The sequence below is a fragment of the Artemia sp. Qi Xiang Cuo genome, chromosome 11, assembly GCF_049724085.1.
Source record: "Artemia sp. Qi Xiang Cuo chromosome 11, ASM4972408v1, whole genome shotgun sequence".
NCBI classification, from domain to species: domain Eukaryota; kingdom Metazoa; phylum Arthropoda; class Branchiopoda; order Anostraca; family Artemiidae; genus Artemia; species Artemia sp. Qi Xiang Cuo.
This window is the reverse complement of record NC_142804.1, coordinates 37,630,804-37,652,443: the sequence shown is the minus strand read 5'-3', so window position 1 is coordinate 37,652,443 and position 21,640 is coordinate 37,630,804. Positions and strand designations below refer to the sequence as shown.

Here is a 21,640-nt window from a genome sequence, read left to right as displayed (position 1 = left end):
AACAAATACTGTTTCCTATTTTTGGACACCTTGACATTCGCTGAGAGCGTGCACTTGCAACAACAACAACATCGACCTTGACATTCGCTGAGAGCGTGCACTTACAACAACAACAACATCGACCTTGGAAATTTAGGTCATTGACCCCATTAACCACGTGTTCTCCCTAATGACTCTATGCACATATTTGGTGTTAAAAAAAGTTGTAGGAGGCAGCAGGGGTGAGGGTTCGGAGTTATAGGGTCATTTCTACTATTCCATGCATCATCCAACTTATACTTCCAATTTTCTCCGTTAGAACTGAGAGCCCCTTATATTGTCGTGTTTGATGTCATCCAACATTTTCCGTTACTCAAAGCTATAGCTTCAGTTTTTTTTTTTGTCTCTTTTTGCTTTTGCTTATGACAGCACTCTTGTTACTCCTTGGAGAATTGCGATTGACGCTCAAGGAAAATCAGTTTAAGAAACTTTTATTCTGATTTGATGCTAACTATCTTGCCCAAAATTTTTCACAATCTAGTATTTTCTTATCTTTTTTCGTCTATCCTAAATTTGACCTCATCTACGTGAAATTCATCTATTTAAAGTCTCTATTAGTAGCCTAGACCAAAAGATAGGCATATCTTTTTGGCATCATTAATAATAAAAATTTATCTTTAAGACAAATCTCTTTCTCTTGGGCCAAATTGGAATATTCTTTTACTGTTTAAGTCACATATACTTTTGTAACTTTCTAGTTACATTGATGTATACCTATCTTTAATTTCACTGCTTTATTAAAGGCAATGCTACAGTGTTGCCTATAATAAAGACCATAAGTAATCTAAGTTTTATTATTATTTGTTTTTTTCCCAGAGACACTTCATATGGAAGGGGTGGTCGGATAAACTTCGGAGTGGGCCCATTCGATTGGAAATCGGAAATTCTAGTTTTCTTTTTAAGAGTAAAAAGTGATCAGCACCACCCACGCCCTCTTTTCCCCAAATGAATCCAATCAAAATTTGAGAAAATAATTTTTTTCAAAATAGTCAAAAGGCAAAATAACTGTGGTTTTAGGTTTGACAACCCCTAGCCCTCAGGGCAAGGGCTATAGGTTAGGCCCGTTGCCTACTGTTAACTTACAAGGCTCTTAGGAAAGGGGTGGTTGTATAAACTATGGAGGCAGATCATTCAATTGAAAATCGAAGGTTCTACTGCCCTTTTTAAGAGTAAGTAGTGATTAAAGGGAAAACAGCCCTCCCCCCATCGCGCTCTTTCTTCTCCAGACGTATCCGATAAAAGTTTTGAGATAACCATTTTGTATTAAATAGTCCAGAGTGAAAATTACCTAAGGCTCAGGGATTGACAGATCCCTCACAGCCCCCGGGGTAATTGATGTAGCTTATGCAAGTTACCCATTGTTGTTTCCAGGTCAAAATGGATGTTCAAGAATAAGTAACATAACTTTCTAAAGAACTTGGGAAACTTTAGTTCAATTCTAACTTTAATAGACTTTAATTCCATTTTATTAAATGCGATGCTTTTGTAAGGCAAAATTTAAAATAGTAATAATTAGTAGTCATGCACTGTAAATTGAAGGCGAGCATGCATATTTCCTTCCATCGATGAATGTTATTTTATTTCAATCTGACGCAATTTTTTAGAGGTTTTGGGCTATTTTTAGAGATTCCTATTAATATATTTTCACTAGGTCACAGTTTACTAGTCCTTTACTAGGTCACAGCTGCCACTACAACCATGATTACAGTATCAAACACAAGAAAAGCCTCTGACATTTCCTTTTCTGGATATAGTAAAGGCTAAACCCCCGTTGTAACTTACGTCATCATACGCTTTTACTCTTAATTTCATTTATGGTTGTAAGCTACGATTATGACGTCATTCATTGTTTTGTATACGAAGATGTAGTTTTCACCAAAAAATTGATTGTATTTCAAACACTATGTTTTGTTAATTACAAAAGCACGTATATGTGGCAATCATCTTTACAATGAGTCCTTCGACAGCTGTTTATGATGCTCCTGTATCCTGCTAGCAGCGGAAAAAGAAAATAAAAATGGCACATTAGTGCTACCCATGCATAAAAGTGATTTTCCTTGTTGTTCGAGCCAGGTTTCTGTAAATTTCCTGTAATAGATTGTCAGTCATGGTGATCCCAATGGTTTTTCGATCCAACGCCGTTTTGTAGAGGTTTAAGACTTTTTTTTTCAAAATTCTCATAACTTTCTTTTCAGAACGAAATTTTACCAATAAGACTAATTTAGATAATAGTTACCCTTCCTGAATTAACTAGAAAATGAAAAATTTTTTACTTGCCAGTTTTTTTTTTTGAAAACTGTGTTACAGCTGCCGTGGCAACCCCGATAAAGAAAACAGAACACTAAGAAACGTGTATGAATGTAACCTTAATTTTTTGTATGAATGTAACGTCAAAATGAATTTTATTTTCCAAAATTTCTGCAAGCTATCCTTAATCAAATCCCACCTGATGTGTGTTTCAACAATAGAGTTTGATTTCTACCAAAGTTAGTTCAAAACACTTAATTTATTTTTAAGAATTAATACAAAAAAATCAGCTACTCTCAAAGCTTCACAGGGTTTGTAATAGAAACTACTCATTGCTGTTACCAGATTTTATCAGGGTCAAGTATAAGACAAAGTTTTGATTATGTAATGGTCCATGTAATGGTCTTCCTGCCCCCGACCCAGTAGCTGGAGAGCAGTAATTCACAACTAATATAACACTTTGTTTTCGTAAAAAAAACACAAATTCCCAAGTTTTCGTAAGATTTAAAAGGTCTTACCAAAGCACCTTCCAGTTGTGAACTCTCGTCTGAAGCCATCTGGACAAGGAGGAAGTGGCTTACAGGAATATCCTCCTAATGTATTAACACAATCTTCATAGCCCACAGTGCAATTATGAGTCTCTTCAGCACATTCATTAATGTCTAAAATAAGTATAGTGTTTATAGAAACGACCGAATACACTGTTTATAAAGTAGAAAAAAAGATGGATTTCTCTACATTATTGCTTTTTCGAGAACCAAGATAAGATAGTGTTTATTTTGCTATAAATTATTTATAGGTTCAAAATACTATAAATAGATTCAAAATAGAGTTTTTTATTATATTTCTATCTTCATTTTCTTTTACAATTTTCTTAATAGCCAGCAAGTTTGGTATAACCAATTAGTACAAATTAGGGTCAGATATTTCTTCCAAAGTGAAAATTTAAGCTTCAAGAATTTTAGCAGTAAAACTTTATGGGGAACCGCCAAGAAAATATACTTTTTCACTAAACCATAATGAGCCAAAAGCCTGTTAAAAATTTCTAAGTATTCTAAATGTAAGTGAGTGAACAAGCATCAGCCCACACTACCTTCAAACCAAAGAACACATCTCCCAAGGTAGAACAATCCTTTAGATAAGAAAATAAATCTAAAATAAATATGCCGTACATCCTAAAGAATATAAAACCCATAATATTTTCAATGTTTAGAATTATGACGCTGAGCTGTGAGATTGAAAAGGCTTGTTCTGATAAAATAAAATTTCTCCTTCGAAGTAAAATTGCAAGTCAATCTAAGCATAGCAAAACAACAGTAACTACAAAGAAATATGTCAATAAGAGCATGGACAACGACCAAGACAGAGACAATACCCCAAAAAAGCCATAAACGGACTAAACAGCATTTTTCAAGTAATAAGTGTCCATAAAACGTTAAAGCAATGGGAAAAATCTCATAAAAACAAAACCTGTAGAACAATGAAGTATATTCAGGCATCGTACGTGGTTCAGAAGCTTAATTACCTACAGGTTCTGCGGTTTAAACTTAAGGATAATTTCTACGGTTGCCATTTTAGTTTCCTAAACACACAGAAAAGAGCACTTAGTATAGAAAAAATGACCAAAAACTAAGGTATTAGCCAATAGGTTGTGGAACTGATTATTAGCAATGTGGGAATACGTCCGTATGGGGATACATTGAGAAAGAAAATTATTTTGAGAAGATGAATTTGTGTATAACGGAGGGGTTTCTGTTTGTTACTTTTTGAGAATCTGTATTTTCCTTCTTTCTTTTTTTTCTCTACTTTCGTAACTATAGCCAAGTGGCCCTACTTCTAAACATATCAATTCACATCCCATGTTCAAGTAAAATAATATGCCACCGAGTATGCATGGTCAAAATCAATGTTCAACAAGTTCTGCTTTTCATACGAACCAAATATCTGTTCTTCAAGAAATATCACACTCTGATTCCATTTTGCATTGATAACATCTTGTATATATATATATATATATATATATATATATATATATATATATATATATAAAAAAAAAAGAAATAAAAAAAATGGAACTCAGACTTCAAGATGAAACTTTAAGCGCTTTCACATTTGCAGATAAGCAATATTATAGCTTCCTTCCATTTTACTCGGCTCAGAATTTTCGTCCTTAGGTTGGTTTAGAATTGATAAAAGTCGTGTATAGCATCCATACCTTGAATGAAAAAGAAATAAAAATTAATTAGATCCGATTCAATTGCATTTGCCACTAGGTTGCTGAGTAAATTTTGCAGAGGCTCACGTGATAATTATTTTAGAGGAAAAAATCAAATTCTTTGAACAGTCAAAACACTTGAATTTTTCAAGAGTTATCGGATATTATCGTCCAAACTTTTTTTTTAACAAAATGGTCGTAATATCAGCATGAATTCTTCTGAGTTGAGATTATCCAGTCAAAAATCAAATAAAAATAGCAGATTCACGATACTACTACTACTAATAATAGTAATAACTCACCGCAGCACCAAGCCGCCTGTGGCCAACACGGCTACGCAAGCTCCTCCTCCATCCAAACCTATTTAAAGCCTCTTTACACCCACCCAGGAAGCTCCCATTTTCTTCAAATCTTTCTTTATGACATCCTCAGCCCCCACACCGCGGATGACCTGCGTTCCGTTTAGCCCTAGACGGTTTGCCGAAAAGGAAGATCTTTGGCAATGTATCATCCTTCATCCGCAAAACATGCCCTAGCCATGTCAATCTTTCTTTCATTATAGCCCTAGAAAGCGGGATTGAACCACACTTTTCATACAACCTACTGTTTGAAATAAGGTCAGTCAGCCGGGTACCCAGAACAATCCGTAGGCAATTTCTCTGGAAAACAACTAGCAAATATTCATCTGCTTTTCAGAGCGCCCATGCTTCAGGGCCATACTTGACAACTGCCATCATCGTAGCTTCCAATATTCTAATCTTGGTTTGCACACTAATCTTCGTATTCTTCCAAATTTTTTTTTAATTGTGTTTCTACTTTTAACATCTTCATTGCTCCCACCGTCTTTACTAATAATACTTCGTAGGTAAGTGAAGCTGTCCACATGATCAATCATTTCGCTGCCCAACGTCACCTTTTCTTCTTCAGTTATTCCTAGCCTGAGTGACTTAGTCTTCTTAACATTTATTTTCAAACTTATTCTAGCACCCTCAACCCGCAAAACCTCTAAAAGTTCATTAATTTTGTTCACACTTTCATCTAGGATGCTTAAATCACCAGCATAATCTAAGTACAGGAAAGTTTTTCCTGCCCATTTGATTCCGTTGTCTCCCTTTGCGTTTCCTGTGCTTCTTGAGACAAAATCCATCAAAATGATCCATAACACAACCTTGCTTAACCCCTGATTTAGTACTAAACCAGCTGCTGACCTCATTTCATATCTTAACCGCATCAATGTTATTCTCGTACATAGCACTAATCACTTTAATGTATTTGTTTGGTACACCATAAAAAATAGTGCTATTGGATCTAGAATCCAAGAAAGGGCTTAGGAGCAATATTTAAGATATGCTGTAAGAGTCAATAGCTGCTATGAAAGACCTTTGCGACCCTCTGTGTACTTTGATCGGATATTTTTTAATCTACTACGAACTTCAAATTTATGTTTGGCCAGTATAAAAGCTTTGCAGAAAAGATTGTTCTTTTTCCGGTTCATTTTTTAAAACTTGGCAAAAATATTGTTCCTATTGCAACAAAAAGTACTCTGTATAACTTGATCGGTTGATAGAATCTTGTCAATTCTTGCAGAGAATGTAGTTCTCAAACCATCAAAGACACTAAAAGCTAAGTTTGATTCATTAATTTGGGCTAAATGGAAACTTATTCAGTCATATTTATTTTAAACAATTAGGAAAACTCTGGAACTCAATTTTTAATTGAAAACATGTTCGATACAGGTATGCAGTTTTAACACTTAGTGGGCACCAATTTTAAATGTAAAAACGTGTGTGATGAAGGAGCAGAAAATGAGCGAAAGATTATCACTATGTGGCTCTACAAAGCTTAGCTTCCCTGATTGCTAACTAATAAACGTTCAAATATGGTAAGTCCTTTTATTGGCAGTGAAAATAGATTCACAAATGACCCATCCCTATTTGAACTTTTATTTGTTCGTCATAAAAAGGCAATGTTGTCTTCAGGACCGTATCCAGGGGGGTGGGGAATTTACTCGGTTTACCTCCCCCCCCCCGAAATTTTGTTCGACTCGCACAAAAGAACCAAAAATGCATGTAAACAATTTTCTGCACGCAGAAACCTTGATAATCCCCAGTCTATTGCAGTCAATGCGTCAAGCGTGGGCAACTTGCAATTGTGAAACGGGTCTTAATGCCACCCATGTGGTACATAGAAGGCAAATGTTTACACACAGAATCCTTGGTAATCACTAATCTATTGCAGTCAAAGGGTCATGCGTTGGGCAACTTGTAATCGTGTAACAGCCAAAAGGAAGCATAAAAAGTTTGTTCAGTCAGTTTATTTTCTGCCTTCGTTAGGTGAAAAGTGATTTTAAAAAATTAGAAGGAAATGTGATATCACATTATCTTTTGCACATAAGCGAACAAGGTTAATTGTTTCTAATATTGACGTTGGCGAGTCGTCTGCGGGTTGTTCATCTGCCTCTGCGGGTGTAAATAACACGGAAGCGGTTGCTGGTGCTTCCAAACTATATTCACGTTCCAGTCCTCTCAAAAGAGTCACTTCAAAGCACACTATTACACAATCTTATTCAACTCCAAGCGACATTGGAGGGTTTGTCCACAAATCATCAGTGCTCGACGCAGCGTCTAAACTTCCTCTGCTTAAGAGCCCTTGGACTTCAGATAATTCTTATACTGTTCCAGTATCTGAAAAAGAAAGTTAAAGTTTCAGTTGGGCTGGATGATTCGTTGCAGCTCGTTGTCCTACTCGCCTTCTGAGGACGATGCTTTTGTCGATTCTGTCTTCTTTTTTCGTCCGGAATAACTGGCAAAGACAGCCGCCTGTGCTTAGGTAACCTTGTCAGGAAACCTTGTAAGAACTATAAGGATGCAATTGAATATAAGTCACCAACAAACACACTTTCACAAAAACTGTACTTTAACCGCCTATAACTTCATTTCTGGTGCGGTAAGAAAGTAGGGTAACACTATCAACCAGAAAGACACAGCAAGGGCAGTGCAGGTTCAGGAGAATCGTCAGAAACTAAGACCGATTGTTGAAACTGTAATAATTTACAGAATGCAGCAGCTTGCCCATCGGGGCATGAACGATTCCGATCTCATTTCGATCGCAGATCCAGAATCGCCTTAAGATGATGGCAATTTTCAAGCTCTCTTGTGACTAAGATCAAGGCATGGTGATGAAATTCTGGCAAAATAGCTTCTTTTTGCAGCAGCAAATGCCACGGTGGTTCCACCAATGATTCACAATGGTCTTATTGCCGCTTTGTAGAGACATTCTTCAACATTCCATCGTCAGAAAAGTAAAAATAAGTCATTGCTTTTCGTTGCCTACTGGCGAAACAGCGGATGTTTCCAATACGAAGAAGCTATCTGTTTCCGACCGCTATACCTCTTCAGGATATCCTAATCATGGCTTTCTTGGTTTTGTCCTAGTTAGGAATCTGACTGAACAAGGTCTCTTTTATCAATTCTACATTTCTTGAAAGCCTTGGGCTTAACCTAAACAAGATGGTTGACCAGGGATATGATGGCGTGGCAGCGATGAGCAGAAATGCTTTTAAGCCTATCTTCGGAGCCATGTCGCAGATCTGCAATTTCTAAGGTGTATCGCCATACAAAACCTAAAATCTGAAAGAAAATATCAGCGAACTCTTGCCGGATTCTCGAAAACAGAACCTAACCACACTCTGTGAAACCAGATGGGTCGAAAGCCATGATTCAGTTATGCGTTTTCTTGAGCTCTACTGGCCAATTCTGCGTTCTCTCGAAAATCTTGAGGAGAATAGCAACGCAAAAACGTCTGCAATAGCGTCGCAAACGCTGGACGTCATAAAACAGTCACACTTCATTATCGTTATGTGTCTCCATTCGTAAAAGAACTTGTCTGTCTGACGTTGCTTTTGTGCAAAACTCTTCAATCGGTTGGTTGTGACTTGTCTGCCGCTTGTAAACACATAAACACAGTTCCTTCCAGAACAATGACAATGGGACAATATGCTGCCATTACCATCGCTCCTATTTTCGACAAGGCTTCAGTATTTTGCAGCTTCTTTAGGACTTGAGATGACTTGCCAAAGAACAAGAGGAGGAAGGAATTCTCAGTCTAATGATCCTGATATGCTCGCTCACTATAGAGCCTCTCTGTTTATTTTTTCCTAGAACACTTCATATTGGATCTCAAAAAGCACTATGAATTCCACCATAATCTGTCGTCTCATCTCAGCATCCTTGTCCCTTCGAAGATTGTAACTGTTGACCAAAAAATGAACAATAAATAAATGAAACCCAAAACGAACAGAAATTACAATTAATAACTGAGTCAAACTAAAAACAAGCAGAGATTAACATAAGTAGGGTTGACGACCCCCGTGCCTTCTCAAGAACAGAACCTAATTTGCGTTTTACTGAAAACAAAACAATCTAATTCGGATTGAGAGTTTAATATACATATTGACAGTTTCATATATGAGTCTTCATCTGACTTCATCTGGCGTGCGGAGAGGTGCTGTTATGAATTCTACTTCATTTACGCACAGTGGCGTTGTTTGACATTTGTATATCTAATCTATAATTTTGGTTTATAAATATGAACACGATGGATATTTTGGATATTGAACCTCCGCACAGCAGGAAGAGAATTTCTGTGGTTTTTATCCCAGGTGAAGACGGGTTGGTCGGGTGCGAGGTAGCCCCTCTTCCTATCAGCTTAGTGAATAGCACCTAGTCCTTACAAGCTAATCATTCTAAGTTAATTATGCCTAAATATTACTGTCCTGAGTGCAGAAACTCAGCAACTAGTAGGATGGTGCAATTCACCAAATGCAGTCAATGGTGGCATCCTAGGAGCGCAAGGACCACGCTTGGAGCAAGAGAGAAACTACCGGTATGGTTGTGCTTAAATTGTGACTTCTCCACCTCACCTTCAGTTACCAGCGGTATGAAAATTCCGTCCAAAGTTACGCCACAAGCGAACCCTAGTCCTAAATCCTTTGTCAAAAACACACCCATAGTCACACCAAGGACTTCTAATCCCCAAACTAAGACAGTAACAAGGCCCAGCAGTAAGGATAAAACCCCATGCACGAATTGTTCTGAATACGTTAGTGAAATCTCAGCTTTAACTAACACATATTCCGTCCTTGAGAATCAATTATCAGCCAGTCAGAATGAACTCTTACTACTTCGAAATGCCTACAAATCACTCCAATCTGATATACGTAACCTCCAGAACTTAGCTGACGAAAAAAACAGCAACTATTGACACCCTAATGATTCTGTTAAATCAGTTGAGAATCCTTTCTCCCGTGCCACCCGTGAAATTACGCTCGTAATTTTAGCCCTTTAGCTCTGAAATGAATAATTATATACAAGCCCTAAGCGATCAGATTTGTAACTCATTAAGTGACGTAAAAAGTGCGTGTAGTGTGAGAATGATCTTCGATGACGAGGTTCAGGAAAGTGTTAAATTAGCTGACGTAATTGTGACTGATGAGAATAAGTCTCATGACCTTCAACCGACTAAAGATGATGAACTGCTAATTGTTTTCGAAAAAATAGTTCAATAAAAGTTACGCACAAGTCCTTAACTAATAAAGAACGTAATATTATATGCAAGTTTTTCGAGAGTGGTTTTTGTAAGGAAAAGAATCGTTGTCAGTGTTTAAATGTTTGTAGGCATTTTATCTCAGGATTTTGCAAAAATAGTACCTGTTCTCTCGATCATCTTAATATATCTACAGATTTATCATGTGTCGACAGTGCTTGTAATTTGGTCCATGCTTCTAGGTCTTCGATCACACTTAAGAATTTAAATTTGTCAAAAAACAGAAAAGCTACCCTGGCCGTGGGCAAGGCTACGTTCTCATCGTCCCATTGGTCCCATGCCACCGTCAAGTATCTAAATGATAGCTGTACCGTTTTTTCTAGTGGTCGTTGCTTTGGTTGCACTAAAGCTCACGTTAAGGTTCCTCCTTCTTTTTATCTACCCCAGGAAGAAAATTGCATTAATCTGTAGAAGATATAATTTGTAAGAGTCACTCCTCCCCCTTTGGCCGTCCTTTTTTAGTACACCGTACCCAAGCGAAAATCTCCAACTAAAGTTCGTCAAACACAACTCAACAATTAACAAACCGCTTTCGATTACCTAATCCCCCCCCCCCTTTCAACCAGCTCCCGTTCCATTCAAGAAAAATCCTCGTTCCAATATTATACCCAACCTCTTAGAAACGTCAGTACCCATCCCTCCTTCTCCTACCTCCCATCTTACCTTCCCATCTCCCCCTTTCCTCCCTATCAAAAGTTCTAATTTTTCTCCTTCTTATCCTATCTCCGCGAAAACCCACCTCCAACCCATTCGTTTTTTACCTCGTGCCCACCCTGTCAACTTGACTCAGGTCTGAGACCTTTTGCACTTAATAATGGTCTTTTAATAAATCCTAACTGTTCTTACTTCCTGCCAACTGGAAACAAGTCGCACCTTCATCATCATGCTTCGTCTGTATCCTTGCCCATTCCTCCTCATCCAAATTCCCAAGGTAAATCCTTTACTTGCCCTTCTTCTTCACATCATCCTAATATAAATTTAAAACCCTACCCAGGAAATTCTCAAACTCATCAAGTCTCCCTGTCAAGATTATCCAATCAGTTTTTTTTCCTAAACTTTAAGTTACTAATGCGGAAAGTCTTAATTTTGAACAGCTTACCGATCTCGAGGTGCTTTCAGAATCAAATCTAATAGTTATTACAGCTATTACTGAAGTACAGTCCCCTAACCCATGGTCCCTGCGCCTGACAATTCATTCAGAGTTTATTAAACTCCGTCCCTTAGACCACCCACTCGGAAAAAAAGGTGGCGGTGTTTTATTCTTTACTAAGAGTAACCTTTACCCAAAAGTTATTCGAGTCCCTAGTTTGTCCGAGTATGATGAAATTCTCTGGCTAAGTATTAGACCAAAAGTTCTCCCTCGTCTATTTAATATTATTGCAATAGCTGTTTTCTATTACTCCCCAATCAAAATATCGAGTCAAAACGTAAATTCATCCAGCAATTGCAGAAAAGTGCTGATTTTGGTATTTCTAAGTACCCCAATGCTGGTCTTTTTTTAGTTGGCGATGCCAACGACCTTAAAATGTTTTTTTTTTGCTCCTCACTTAATGTTAACCATGTTGTTAAAAAACCAACGACTCGGGGAAATACCTCTCTTGATGTTATTTTAACTAATATGTATAATTTTTACAGCCCTCCCTCAGCTTTGTCTCCATTAGATGGGAGTTACCATCTTTCGATTCTTTTATCCCCTCCTCAAATTGTAAGCATTGCTTCTCAATAACTTATGGCACTTATTACCCTCATCAAAATTCTGGTCTTCTTTCTTTTGGTATTTGGCTGAATACTGATGTATTCAGTCCGATGTTTATAGTTTAAAAAATATTGATGAGAAAATGGCCATGTTCCACAAAAAGCTAACTGGTAGATATAAAATTTGTTTCCCTGAAAATAAATTTAAAAAGTGCTCCAGTGATAAACCCTTTATTAAACAAACTATAAAAACACCAAATAGAACCAAATTGAAACTTTTCAAAAATAAACTAAGAAAATCAATTAAAAGAGAAATTGGTAAATTGGTACGATTGTACTACAAAAAAAAGAATCGAAGAATTGTTCACCAATAAACCAAAAAATTGGTATTTTGATGTTAAAAAGCTGTGTGACAGGAGGTTTGAACAGCTTAGCTCCAATATTCCTGAGTCCTCTGAAGTAAATGCCAATATTCTAAATACATTCCTTGCTTCCATTGTTCAGAGCTTTCCAGCATTATCAGACCAATTACCAACCGAAGCCCTTTCCACTATTTTACCCACTGTTTCCCCGTCTGAGATAGAAAGAAGAATTCAAAAACTAAGAAAGACAAGTATTTGTCCTTTGGATATCCCCTTTCCTCTTATTAGTGCCTTCGGTGATTTTCTTTCCAAGCCCTTGCCTTTCCTGTTTAACGAGATTACCAAGTCTGGACGAATTCCAACAATTTGGAAAAAGTGTTTCATAACCCCTTTGAAAAAGAAAAACGCAAAGCCTGGTTTTGAAGGCGTTCATCCTATTGTTCTTACTCATATTTCTCTATGAAGGATTCCTTACAGACTGGCTAAAGGAAAAAATCCTACCTCTTACTGAGTTGAAGCAATGCGGGAACCTAAAATCCACCTCTACTTTCCACTACCTCATTTCTCTTATTGATTACATCGGGAAAATCCTCCAAAAGCCTAATTCCTGGCTAAATTTAATTTCCATCGATCTTCAGAAAGCATTTGACCTTGTTAACCATAATATTTTAATATGAAGTTTTGTCAGCGAGTTCAATGTTGATCCCTTACTGGTGAAATTGGTTGCCTCCTTCTTAACAAATAGGTCGCAGGTTGTCAAATACCAGAATGATTATTCAAATGCTCTCCCTGTCTACATTGGCATACCCCAAGGTACTCTCCTAGGTCCCTCCTTTTTTCAATCATGATCAACAGCCTCGCAAAGGAATTGCCTGACCAAAGAAAATTTGTTGATGACCTAACGGTCGTTGAAACTTGCTTCAGAAATTTAATAAGCGACCCTATGAGTATCCTCAGTGAAATTGTAGACGAGGCTTCGGACTTAGACATGACAGTAAACCCTCTAAGTCCATGATGATGCCGATTTGTTTCCTCAAATCCTCACCCTGTTTTCTTAATCCTATCCCTCCTGAAATTTTTGTGTTCATTTAAACTACTTGGCATCACAATTTCTTCAAATCTAAAGTGGGATATCCATGTTAAAGGTATCATCGATAGAGCTAATGTTTCTATCGCCCTCCTTCAGCTAGTAAATAAATTCAGCGTCCCCCTTCCTACTCCTTAAGAATTTACACGTCTGTTTTCTGCCCGTATCTAGAATATGCTTGTCTAGTTTGGCACCTTGGTATCTCTCGCGAAGAATGACAAAAAATCGAATCAATTCAAAAAAGAGCTTCGCGAATAATTTTATAAGAAGGCAAGGTGCCATTATCTCTGCTCCTAAAAAAAAAGTCTAGTCTGGAAACCCTGGAGTGAAGGAAGGTTTCGTGGTGCCTCGGTTTTGAAAAAAATGCAATAACAAACCCTCGGACAGCAAGTATTTTCCCTAAACATCACTCCCCATCCAGATTACGGCCACCTCGAGGTGTTTGCTCCTTCAATGGAAAAAACAACACTCCTTAAGGATTTACACATCTTTTGTCCGCCGGCATCTAGAATACGCTTGTGAGGATTTTGGGCGGTTTGTTAGTTCTTGATCTCGATTAGTGCTATAGCATTAACATTGTCGACTCCGAAGTCCAAATTCAGCCCTTTGTGGGCTTGTGATAAAAAATTTTTTGAAATAAATATCTTATCCTATATACTCATATTATACCTTAAAGTCTTAATACTTTGTAATTTATTCAAGTCAGAAAAGTGAAAACTTTTTCTTATGTATTTTGCTTTCAGTAAAGTGTGAATTTTGTGCTGGTCTTGAAAAGGCAAGGGGTCAACCCTAATCAGGTTATTTTTTGCTCAATCTGAGTTTGAATCGGTTATGTATTGCAATTTCTGTTCGCGTTGGGTTTCTTTTATCGATTGATGGTTAATTTTGGTAGTTTAACACTTGGATGATTATTTGACTTTATTTCTGATTTTTATCGGTTTAAATTGGCTCTTTATTTTTCTTAGAAAAACTTACTTTTCGGAGAAAGTTTTTTTTTAATCAATTTATCTCAAGGCATACGAAGAGGTAGGAAACTTGGACGTTAAGATTCTCTTTTTCCGGCTTCAAGCAATTAGTATGGGGAGAAATACTCTGGTGACAGCCCTAACCTTACCATGACAGTCCTACTGTGACAGCCCTATCGTGACAGTCCCAACTGTGACAGACTTATCCCGGTGTGCTATTGTAGCTACTGATCCCTCACGTCTGGTCTTCGACATAAGAACGTTTTCTGGAAAAACATTGTATGCCAAAGTCTGGTCTTTGACATAAAAATATTCCTGGAAACAAGCCAAAGAATATTGTTGATGTACCATGACGGTCCTATGTTGTAAGTGTCATATCTGGATGTTGTTATCTCAGTTTCATTTGCCAAATATTTTCTTCAATAACTGAAGTGCGCTTGAACTGACAGGATGTCTAACAAACGCAACTTTGATCTGGATTCTAATATACAATTGGAATATATCTTTTTTTGTACTCAAATTGTATCAAGCAAACTGGTTCTTTTGATGGTCAATGACAATTGTTTCGATACCCAAATTGTAATGGTACCAAAAATTGTAATGGATTCAGCCGGCCAGGTATCCTTTTTGTAATGTAATTATCCTGAGCACAGTGTTTTCTGTTACCTGGTTTGCACATGAGTTTGGGCCCCATGTTCCCCACCAGGGCTCCACGTTCACCACAAGGCCACCAATGCCCCCAACTTTTTGTCCCCCCACACTTTTTTTAGAAATTGGATTTTTTGTAACTTGGAATTTTTTGGGGGACTTAGAATTTTTTTTTGAAACTTAGACTTTTTTTTGGAAATTAAAATTTTTTAGATTAGAATTCTTTGACACACAGGAACGTAGTCACACACAAACAGGCAAACAGTAATGCAGGCAAAAAAAACAAACAGGCAGATAGGCAAAAAGGCACACAGAAAGAGATAAGAATTGGCTTATTTTAAGGAAATGTTTGGTGTTACATTCTAGAAACAATCTTGAATCAAGGAATCTACCCTGAAAAACTATCTTTGATTTTGAAAATTGAAAGTATTATTAACAGGTTCATATTAAATTTGAACATGGTATACTGGTAATGAGGTTGGCATAGGCAATTGAAATGATTTATTAACAAAATGGTTCTAACAGTTGTGTACAATTTGAAGGGGACAATACGACAATAGGTTGTTAAGTTGATAAGACTTGCAGACTTAAATTAAGTATTTGTCATGCAATTGGCTTGTTTTAAGGAAATGTTTAATGTTAATTGCTAGAAAGAAGCTAATCGCTTGAATCAAGGAATGTACTCCTGAAAATCCTTCTTTGATTTCAAAATTTGGTGGTATTGTCAACATGTTAATGTTAAAATTGCACATGGTATAGTGATAATGAGGTTTACATAAGAAATTGCGATTATTTATTAAGGAACGGTTTTGTCATTTGTATATCATTTGAAGGGAACCATGGACAGTAGGACATAAAATTGAGAAAAATTTTAGCCTTAAAACAAGGATTTGTCATGCAACTAGCTTGTCACAAGGAAACGTTTAATGTTACATGCTAGAAAGAAGCTGGAATCAAGGAATGTACTCTGAAAATCCTTCTTTGATTTTGAAATTTAAAGGTATTAGTAACAGGTTCATATTAGAATTGGACATAGCATACTGGAAGTGAGGTTGACATAGGCATTTGAAAAGATTTATTAAAAATAGTTTTGTCAGTTGTATATCATTTGAAGGGGATCATTAGACAGTAGGACGTTAAGTTGTTAAAAATTACTGATTCAGGGGCAGACAAACAGACGGTCACACATATTTGTTTACTGTTTCGTTTGTAATCAGCAGTGTGAAAGTCAATTTAAAATGAATAAAGCAAAAAAAAAAGTCGTATAAAATCTTTCTACTTCGGAGTTTTATTCAAAGCCAGAGACACATAAGCGTGAACTAAAGGATTTTCAAATATTCCATTCGGTCACATTCTTACTGCTGCCATCCTAACACTTTCAGTCATAGATGGCGACAGGTTTTGACCAGCTCAAGTGCTGTCATCTTTTCCGCTTTAGTTATAGACAGCAGCATAACTGAATTTTAAGCTAGGTAACGTTGAGTTATCTGCATTCACATTAGGTTTTCTTAGGTTCACTTAGCGTGGCGGACCATGCTAAATAATCCTAAGCGAACCTAACTTGAATGCAGACAACTCAATATTACCTAGCTTAAAATTCAGTTATACTGCCATCTCTAACTAAAGTGGAAAAGATGATAGCACTTGAGGTGGTCAAAACGTGTCACCATCTATAACTGAAAATGAATGGATGGCGTCAGTAGGTGACCGAATGAAATATATGAAAACCCTATAATTCACGCTCATGTGTCTCTGGCTTTGAAAAAAAAACCAAAGTAGCAAGACTTTACAATATTTCTTTTCACTTTATTCATTTTAAGTTGACTCTCATACTGCTGATTAAAAACGAAGTAACACACAAATATATTTCTGACCATCTGTTTGTCTGTCTGTGAATATGTAATTTTTACCGATTTAACGTACAATGGCTCCTTCAAATGATATACAGCTGACAAAACTATTTATTAATAAATCATTTCAATTGCCTGTGTCAACCTCATTACTAGTTTACCATGTCCAATTGTAACATGAACCTGTTAATAATACCTTCAAATTTCAAAATCAAAGAAGGATTTTCAGGGTAAATTCCTTGGTTCAGACTTCTTTCTACCATTGAACATTAAACATTTCCTCTAAACAAACCAGTTGGAAGACAAATCCTTGATTTAAGTCTGCAATTTTCCTCAAATTAACGTCCTAATTCCCATGGTCCACTTCAAATGATATTCAACTGACAAAACCATTTGTTAATAAATCGTTTCAATTGCAAACGTCAACCTTATTACCAGTATACCATGTCAAATTCGAACATGAGCCTGTTAATAATACTTTCAAATTTCAAATCAAAGAAGGGTTTTCCGCGTACATTCCTTCATTCATGGCTCTTTCGAGCATGTAAAATTAAATATTTCCTTAAAACAAGCCAGTTGCATGACAAATCCTTGATTAAAGTCTACAATTTTTCTCAATTTACAGTTCTACTGTCCTATGGTCCCCTGCAAATGATATAGAACAGAAGAAACCATTTGTTAATAAATCATTTCAATTGTCTACGCTAACCTCATTGCCAGAATAGCATATCCAATTTTATCATGAATCTTTTAATAATAAATTCAAATTTCAAGATCAAGGAAGGATTTTCAGGGTATATTCCTTGATTCAAGCTTCTTTTTAGCATGTAACATTAAACATTTCCTTAAAACAAGTCAGTCGCATGATAAATCCTTGATTTAAGTCTTTAATTTTTCCCAATTTTATATCCTACTTTCCAGTGGTCCCCTTCAAATGATATAGAACTGACAAAACCATTTGTTTATAATTCATTTCAAATGCCTATATCAACCTCATTATCAGTTTACCACGTCCAATTCTAATATGAACCTGTTAATAATACCTTCAAATTTCAAATCAAAGAATGATTTTCAGCGTACATTTCTTGATTCATGCTTCTTTCGAGCATTTAACATTAAATATTTTCTTAAACAAGCCAGTTGTATGAAAAATCCTTGATTTAAGTCTGCATTTTCTCTTTATTTAACCTCCTGCTGCCCTATGATCTCCTTCAAATTATATACAACAGACAAAACCACTTTTTAATAAATCGTTTTAATTGCATGTCAACCTCATTATCAGTATACCATGTCCAATTCTAAGATGAACCTACCTTTAAATTTCAAACCTTTAATTCTTAAATTTAATTACCTTTAAATTCTAATATGAACCTTTAATAAGCCTTTTAATTTTCAAAATCAATTAAGGTTTTTCAAGGTACATTCCTAGATTCAATTTTGTTTCTAGCATGTAACACCAAAAATTTCCTTAAAATAAAGCCAATTTTTATCTGTCTCTGTGTGTCTTTTCGTCTGTCTATCTGTTTGTCTTTTTGCCTGCATGGCTGTGAGTTTGTTTGTGTGTGACTGCGTTCCTGTGTGTCAAACAAAATTTAAGGTAAAAAGTATTTTAAGTTTAAAAAGCTCTTAGTTAAAAAAAAAACTAAATTTCAAAAGTAGAGGGGGGGCAAAAAGCTGGTTGGGGCATTGGAGGGTCTGTTTGAGGACATGGGGCCCTGGAGGGAAACATGGGGACCCAAGCTCATGCGCAATCCCGATAACGAAAAACCAGTGTGCTCGGGACCATTGAATTACAAAAAGAATACCTGGCCAGCTGTAGTCATTACAATTTTTGGTACCGTTACAGTTCAGGTACCGAAAAATCAAAAGAACCAGTGTGTTTGATACCATTATAGTACAAAAAAAGATCTCTTCCAATTTTATATTAGAATCCATATCAAAAATTCTTTTATTAGACATCCTGTCACTTCAAGCTCCGTTCAAGTATTGAAAGAAAAACTTGGCAAATGAAACTCAGACAATAATATCCAGATATGGCATTTACAACATAGTATTCTCATGGTACAGCGACAATATTCTTTGGCTTGTTTCCAGGAATGTTCTTATCTCAAAGACCAGACTTTAGCATGCAATGTTTTTTCAGTAAACGTTCTTATCTCGAATACCGGTTTGGAAGGATTGGTAGATCAAATAGTACACCGGGATGAGGCTGTCACGGTAGGGGTCGTCATGGAAGGGTTGTCACAGTAGGGCTACCACGGTAGGGGTGGGGCTGTCACCTGAGTATTGCCACCCATACTACTCAAGCCACCTCCTTCCCCCCACCTAAGCAAAAAAAAACAACCCCCTTCCGTAATGGCTCGCGCATCATTATACACTACTGTACATAATTTTTTCAAGCCTCGCGTGAATCAACTTAACTAAAGGAAGATTTAAATTAAATGTCTAAGTAAATAGATATTTAGAGATATTTACAGCAAAAAGCCATAGGGCCAGGGCATCACATAAAATATTCCTCAAAACAATGTTTCACCAACACATACAAAATAAAATTAAAAAAAGAACTTAGACACATACAGAAAAATTTTATGCACTCGCCCCCTTTCTTTGCCTATAAAAAATATTCTCTGTGTTTCATTCCCAGTTTAAAACATTTTTTGATGTATTTAATTCTTTCAAAATAATTCAAACGCATTACTGAAACAAACTACTCACTTGAACCCCACCTTTCGTGAATATAAATCTTTCCTTGAATCCAGTAGTTCAGGAAAAAAGACCATAAAGGGAAATAGATCCTCGCCAACTTCTCCACACAGGGGGCATTTTAGGGACCATCCAATTACTTTTGCTTTCTGTAAATATTGTTTGTGCAAAAAATAACCCCTCCCTGGTATATACCACATAATTTCATCGTTATTCAGGCCCACTTTAGAATGTATGTCATAGCCCCAGATCTTCTTCCATTTCCGGTAAACATCGAAGGGCCTCGACGGTGTGACATGAAACTGCTATTTCTGAATAGAAATGGGAGTCTGAATAGATATCAACCGTTAATTCTGTATGGACTATATGCATTCTTGGGAACGACTACCACAGCGCGACACTACTGTCTCTGAAGCTGGAAAACTCAACATTTAAATCGAAATGTTATCATAGGATTTTCAGTCGATTGCTTTTTGGCACCTTTTGTATCAAAATTGCCATTTTGTGCCACAAAATGGCAGAAACGCCAATTTGCTGCAACGCAATAGTAGAATGCTAAATATGGATTCTACCGGTCCTATAGGAAGACATTTCTACCGGCCCTATAGGAAGACATTTCTACCGGTCCTATAGGAATTACCATGCTATTTGCTTGAAGCTCTACACCTTTTCAAAGAGAGTCAGTACTCCCTCACATGGTATACACTACAGTTTGACATGCACATTGTAAAGGGCGAGCAGTACGAGCGGGGATTCCCCATTGGTTCCTGAAGTCTAGCTTGTTACACAAGTTTGCTTCAACTCCACGTTTTCAACCAGACTGGTTTTTGAGACAACACCCATAAAGCGAGCAGTACGAGTGGGGATTCCCCACTGGTTCCTGAAATCTGGCTTGTTACACAAGTTTGCTTCAACTCCACGTTTTCAACCAGTCTGGTTTTTGAGACAACGCCCATAAAGCGAGCAGTACGAGCGGGGATTCCCCACCGGTTCCTGAAGTCTAGCTTGTTACAGAAGTTTGCTTCAACTCCACGTTTTCAACCAGACTGGTCTTTGAGACAACATCCGTTTTTAGGGCCAATCAGTAACAGCAGAGGTTGCTCCATATACGATAACTTGATTGGTGATTGGATTCAAATAAAAAAGGAGTGATTTTCATTCGTCCTTGATATTTTGTATATAATGGTCATGAATTACGATAAAATTTCCATAATGTTTTAACATACCATGGATAATACATTAAATATTATTCACTTTGAAGCTATGGCAACTTCGATTTATAATTTGTGTACAGTTTAGTAAACTTTCTTAATTTATTTCCAAATAAAAGCATTTTACCACCCCACTAGTAAATTCAAATTCAGGGGCATATCCCCACCCCTCCCGCCAAAAATACAAACTCTACAATATGATGATTATAGTCGCTAGAAAACGTAAAATACTCTCTTTTTTCTATTATGTAAACCCCATCTTCCCCCCAACCCTCTTTTTACAAGTTTAATTCATTAGAAATAGTTCTTTTCGTTCAAAAAATGTCATTTTCCCCTTCAAGCTTTTAAAATGCGCGTTCTCTATCGGCTTAAATAAAACCACCTGTGTTTATAACCCATGTTACAAAAAGGGGACGGTTTTAGAATCAGACTTTACAGGCTTGTGTTATCGCATAGATTAATAACACATGTGTTCGTGTAATTCAAGAAAAAGAGATTGTATTTTTGGTCAAATTAGACGAGATCAAATCTTTTGAAATGCAAAGCACAAGTGATGTTTGAATAATGTTGTCAATTTAAAATAGGGTCTAACGTTATCGTATACTAAAAAGTTGATAATAAAATCGTTAATTAAAGAATAGTGCACTAAACTCAAAATTGATATACAGCCAAATCGTATTCAAAATATTTTCTTGGGAAGAAATTTAAGTTTTGTATTAATTTTGGATTTTAGCTCGCCTTTAACAAACTTAGTCATAGCTAGTTGCAACTGTTCACAAAAAAGACATAGAGCGCTACAAATATCAGAATCGACTTTACAGGACAAATTATGTTATGGGAAGATGTTTCGAAATCCCCCTTCCCCCCAAACTCAAATTTTCCAAAATTTTACTTTAGAAGCTTTTTTAAATATTTCTAAAGCGCTAAGACATAGAGCGCTACAAATATCAGAATCGACTTTAGAGGACAATTTATGTCATGGGAAGATGTTTTTGAAATCCTCCTTCCCCCCAA

At 36.6% G+C, this 21,640-nt stretch overlaps 1 protein-coding gene across 1 annotated transcript in view; it reads right to left on the bottom strand.

Annotated features, from left to right (window-relative positions):
- The window catches only part of LOC148946947 (uncharacterized), a 305,387-nt gene that overhangs the window by 183,025 nt on the left and 100,722 nt on the right, over positions 1-21,640 (bottom strand). Inside the window, exon 11 of the mRNA XM_089096755.1 lies at positions 2,805-2,948. Within this exon, the coding sequence (XP_088952881.1) occupies positions 2,805-2,948 (144 nt within the window). The remainder of the gene's footprint in view (positions 1-2,804; positions 2,949-21,640) is intronic.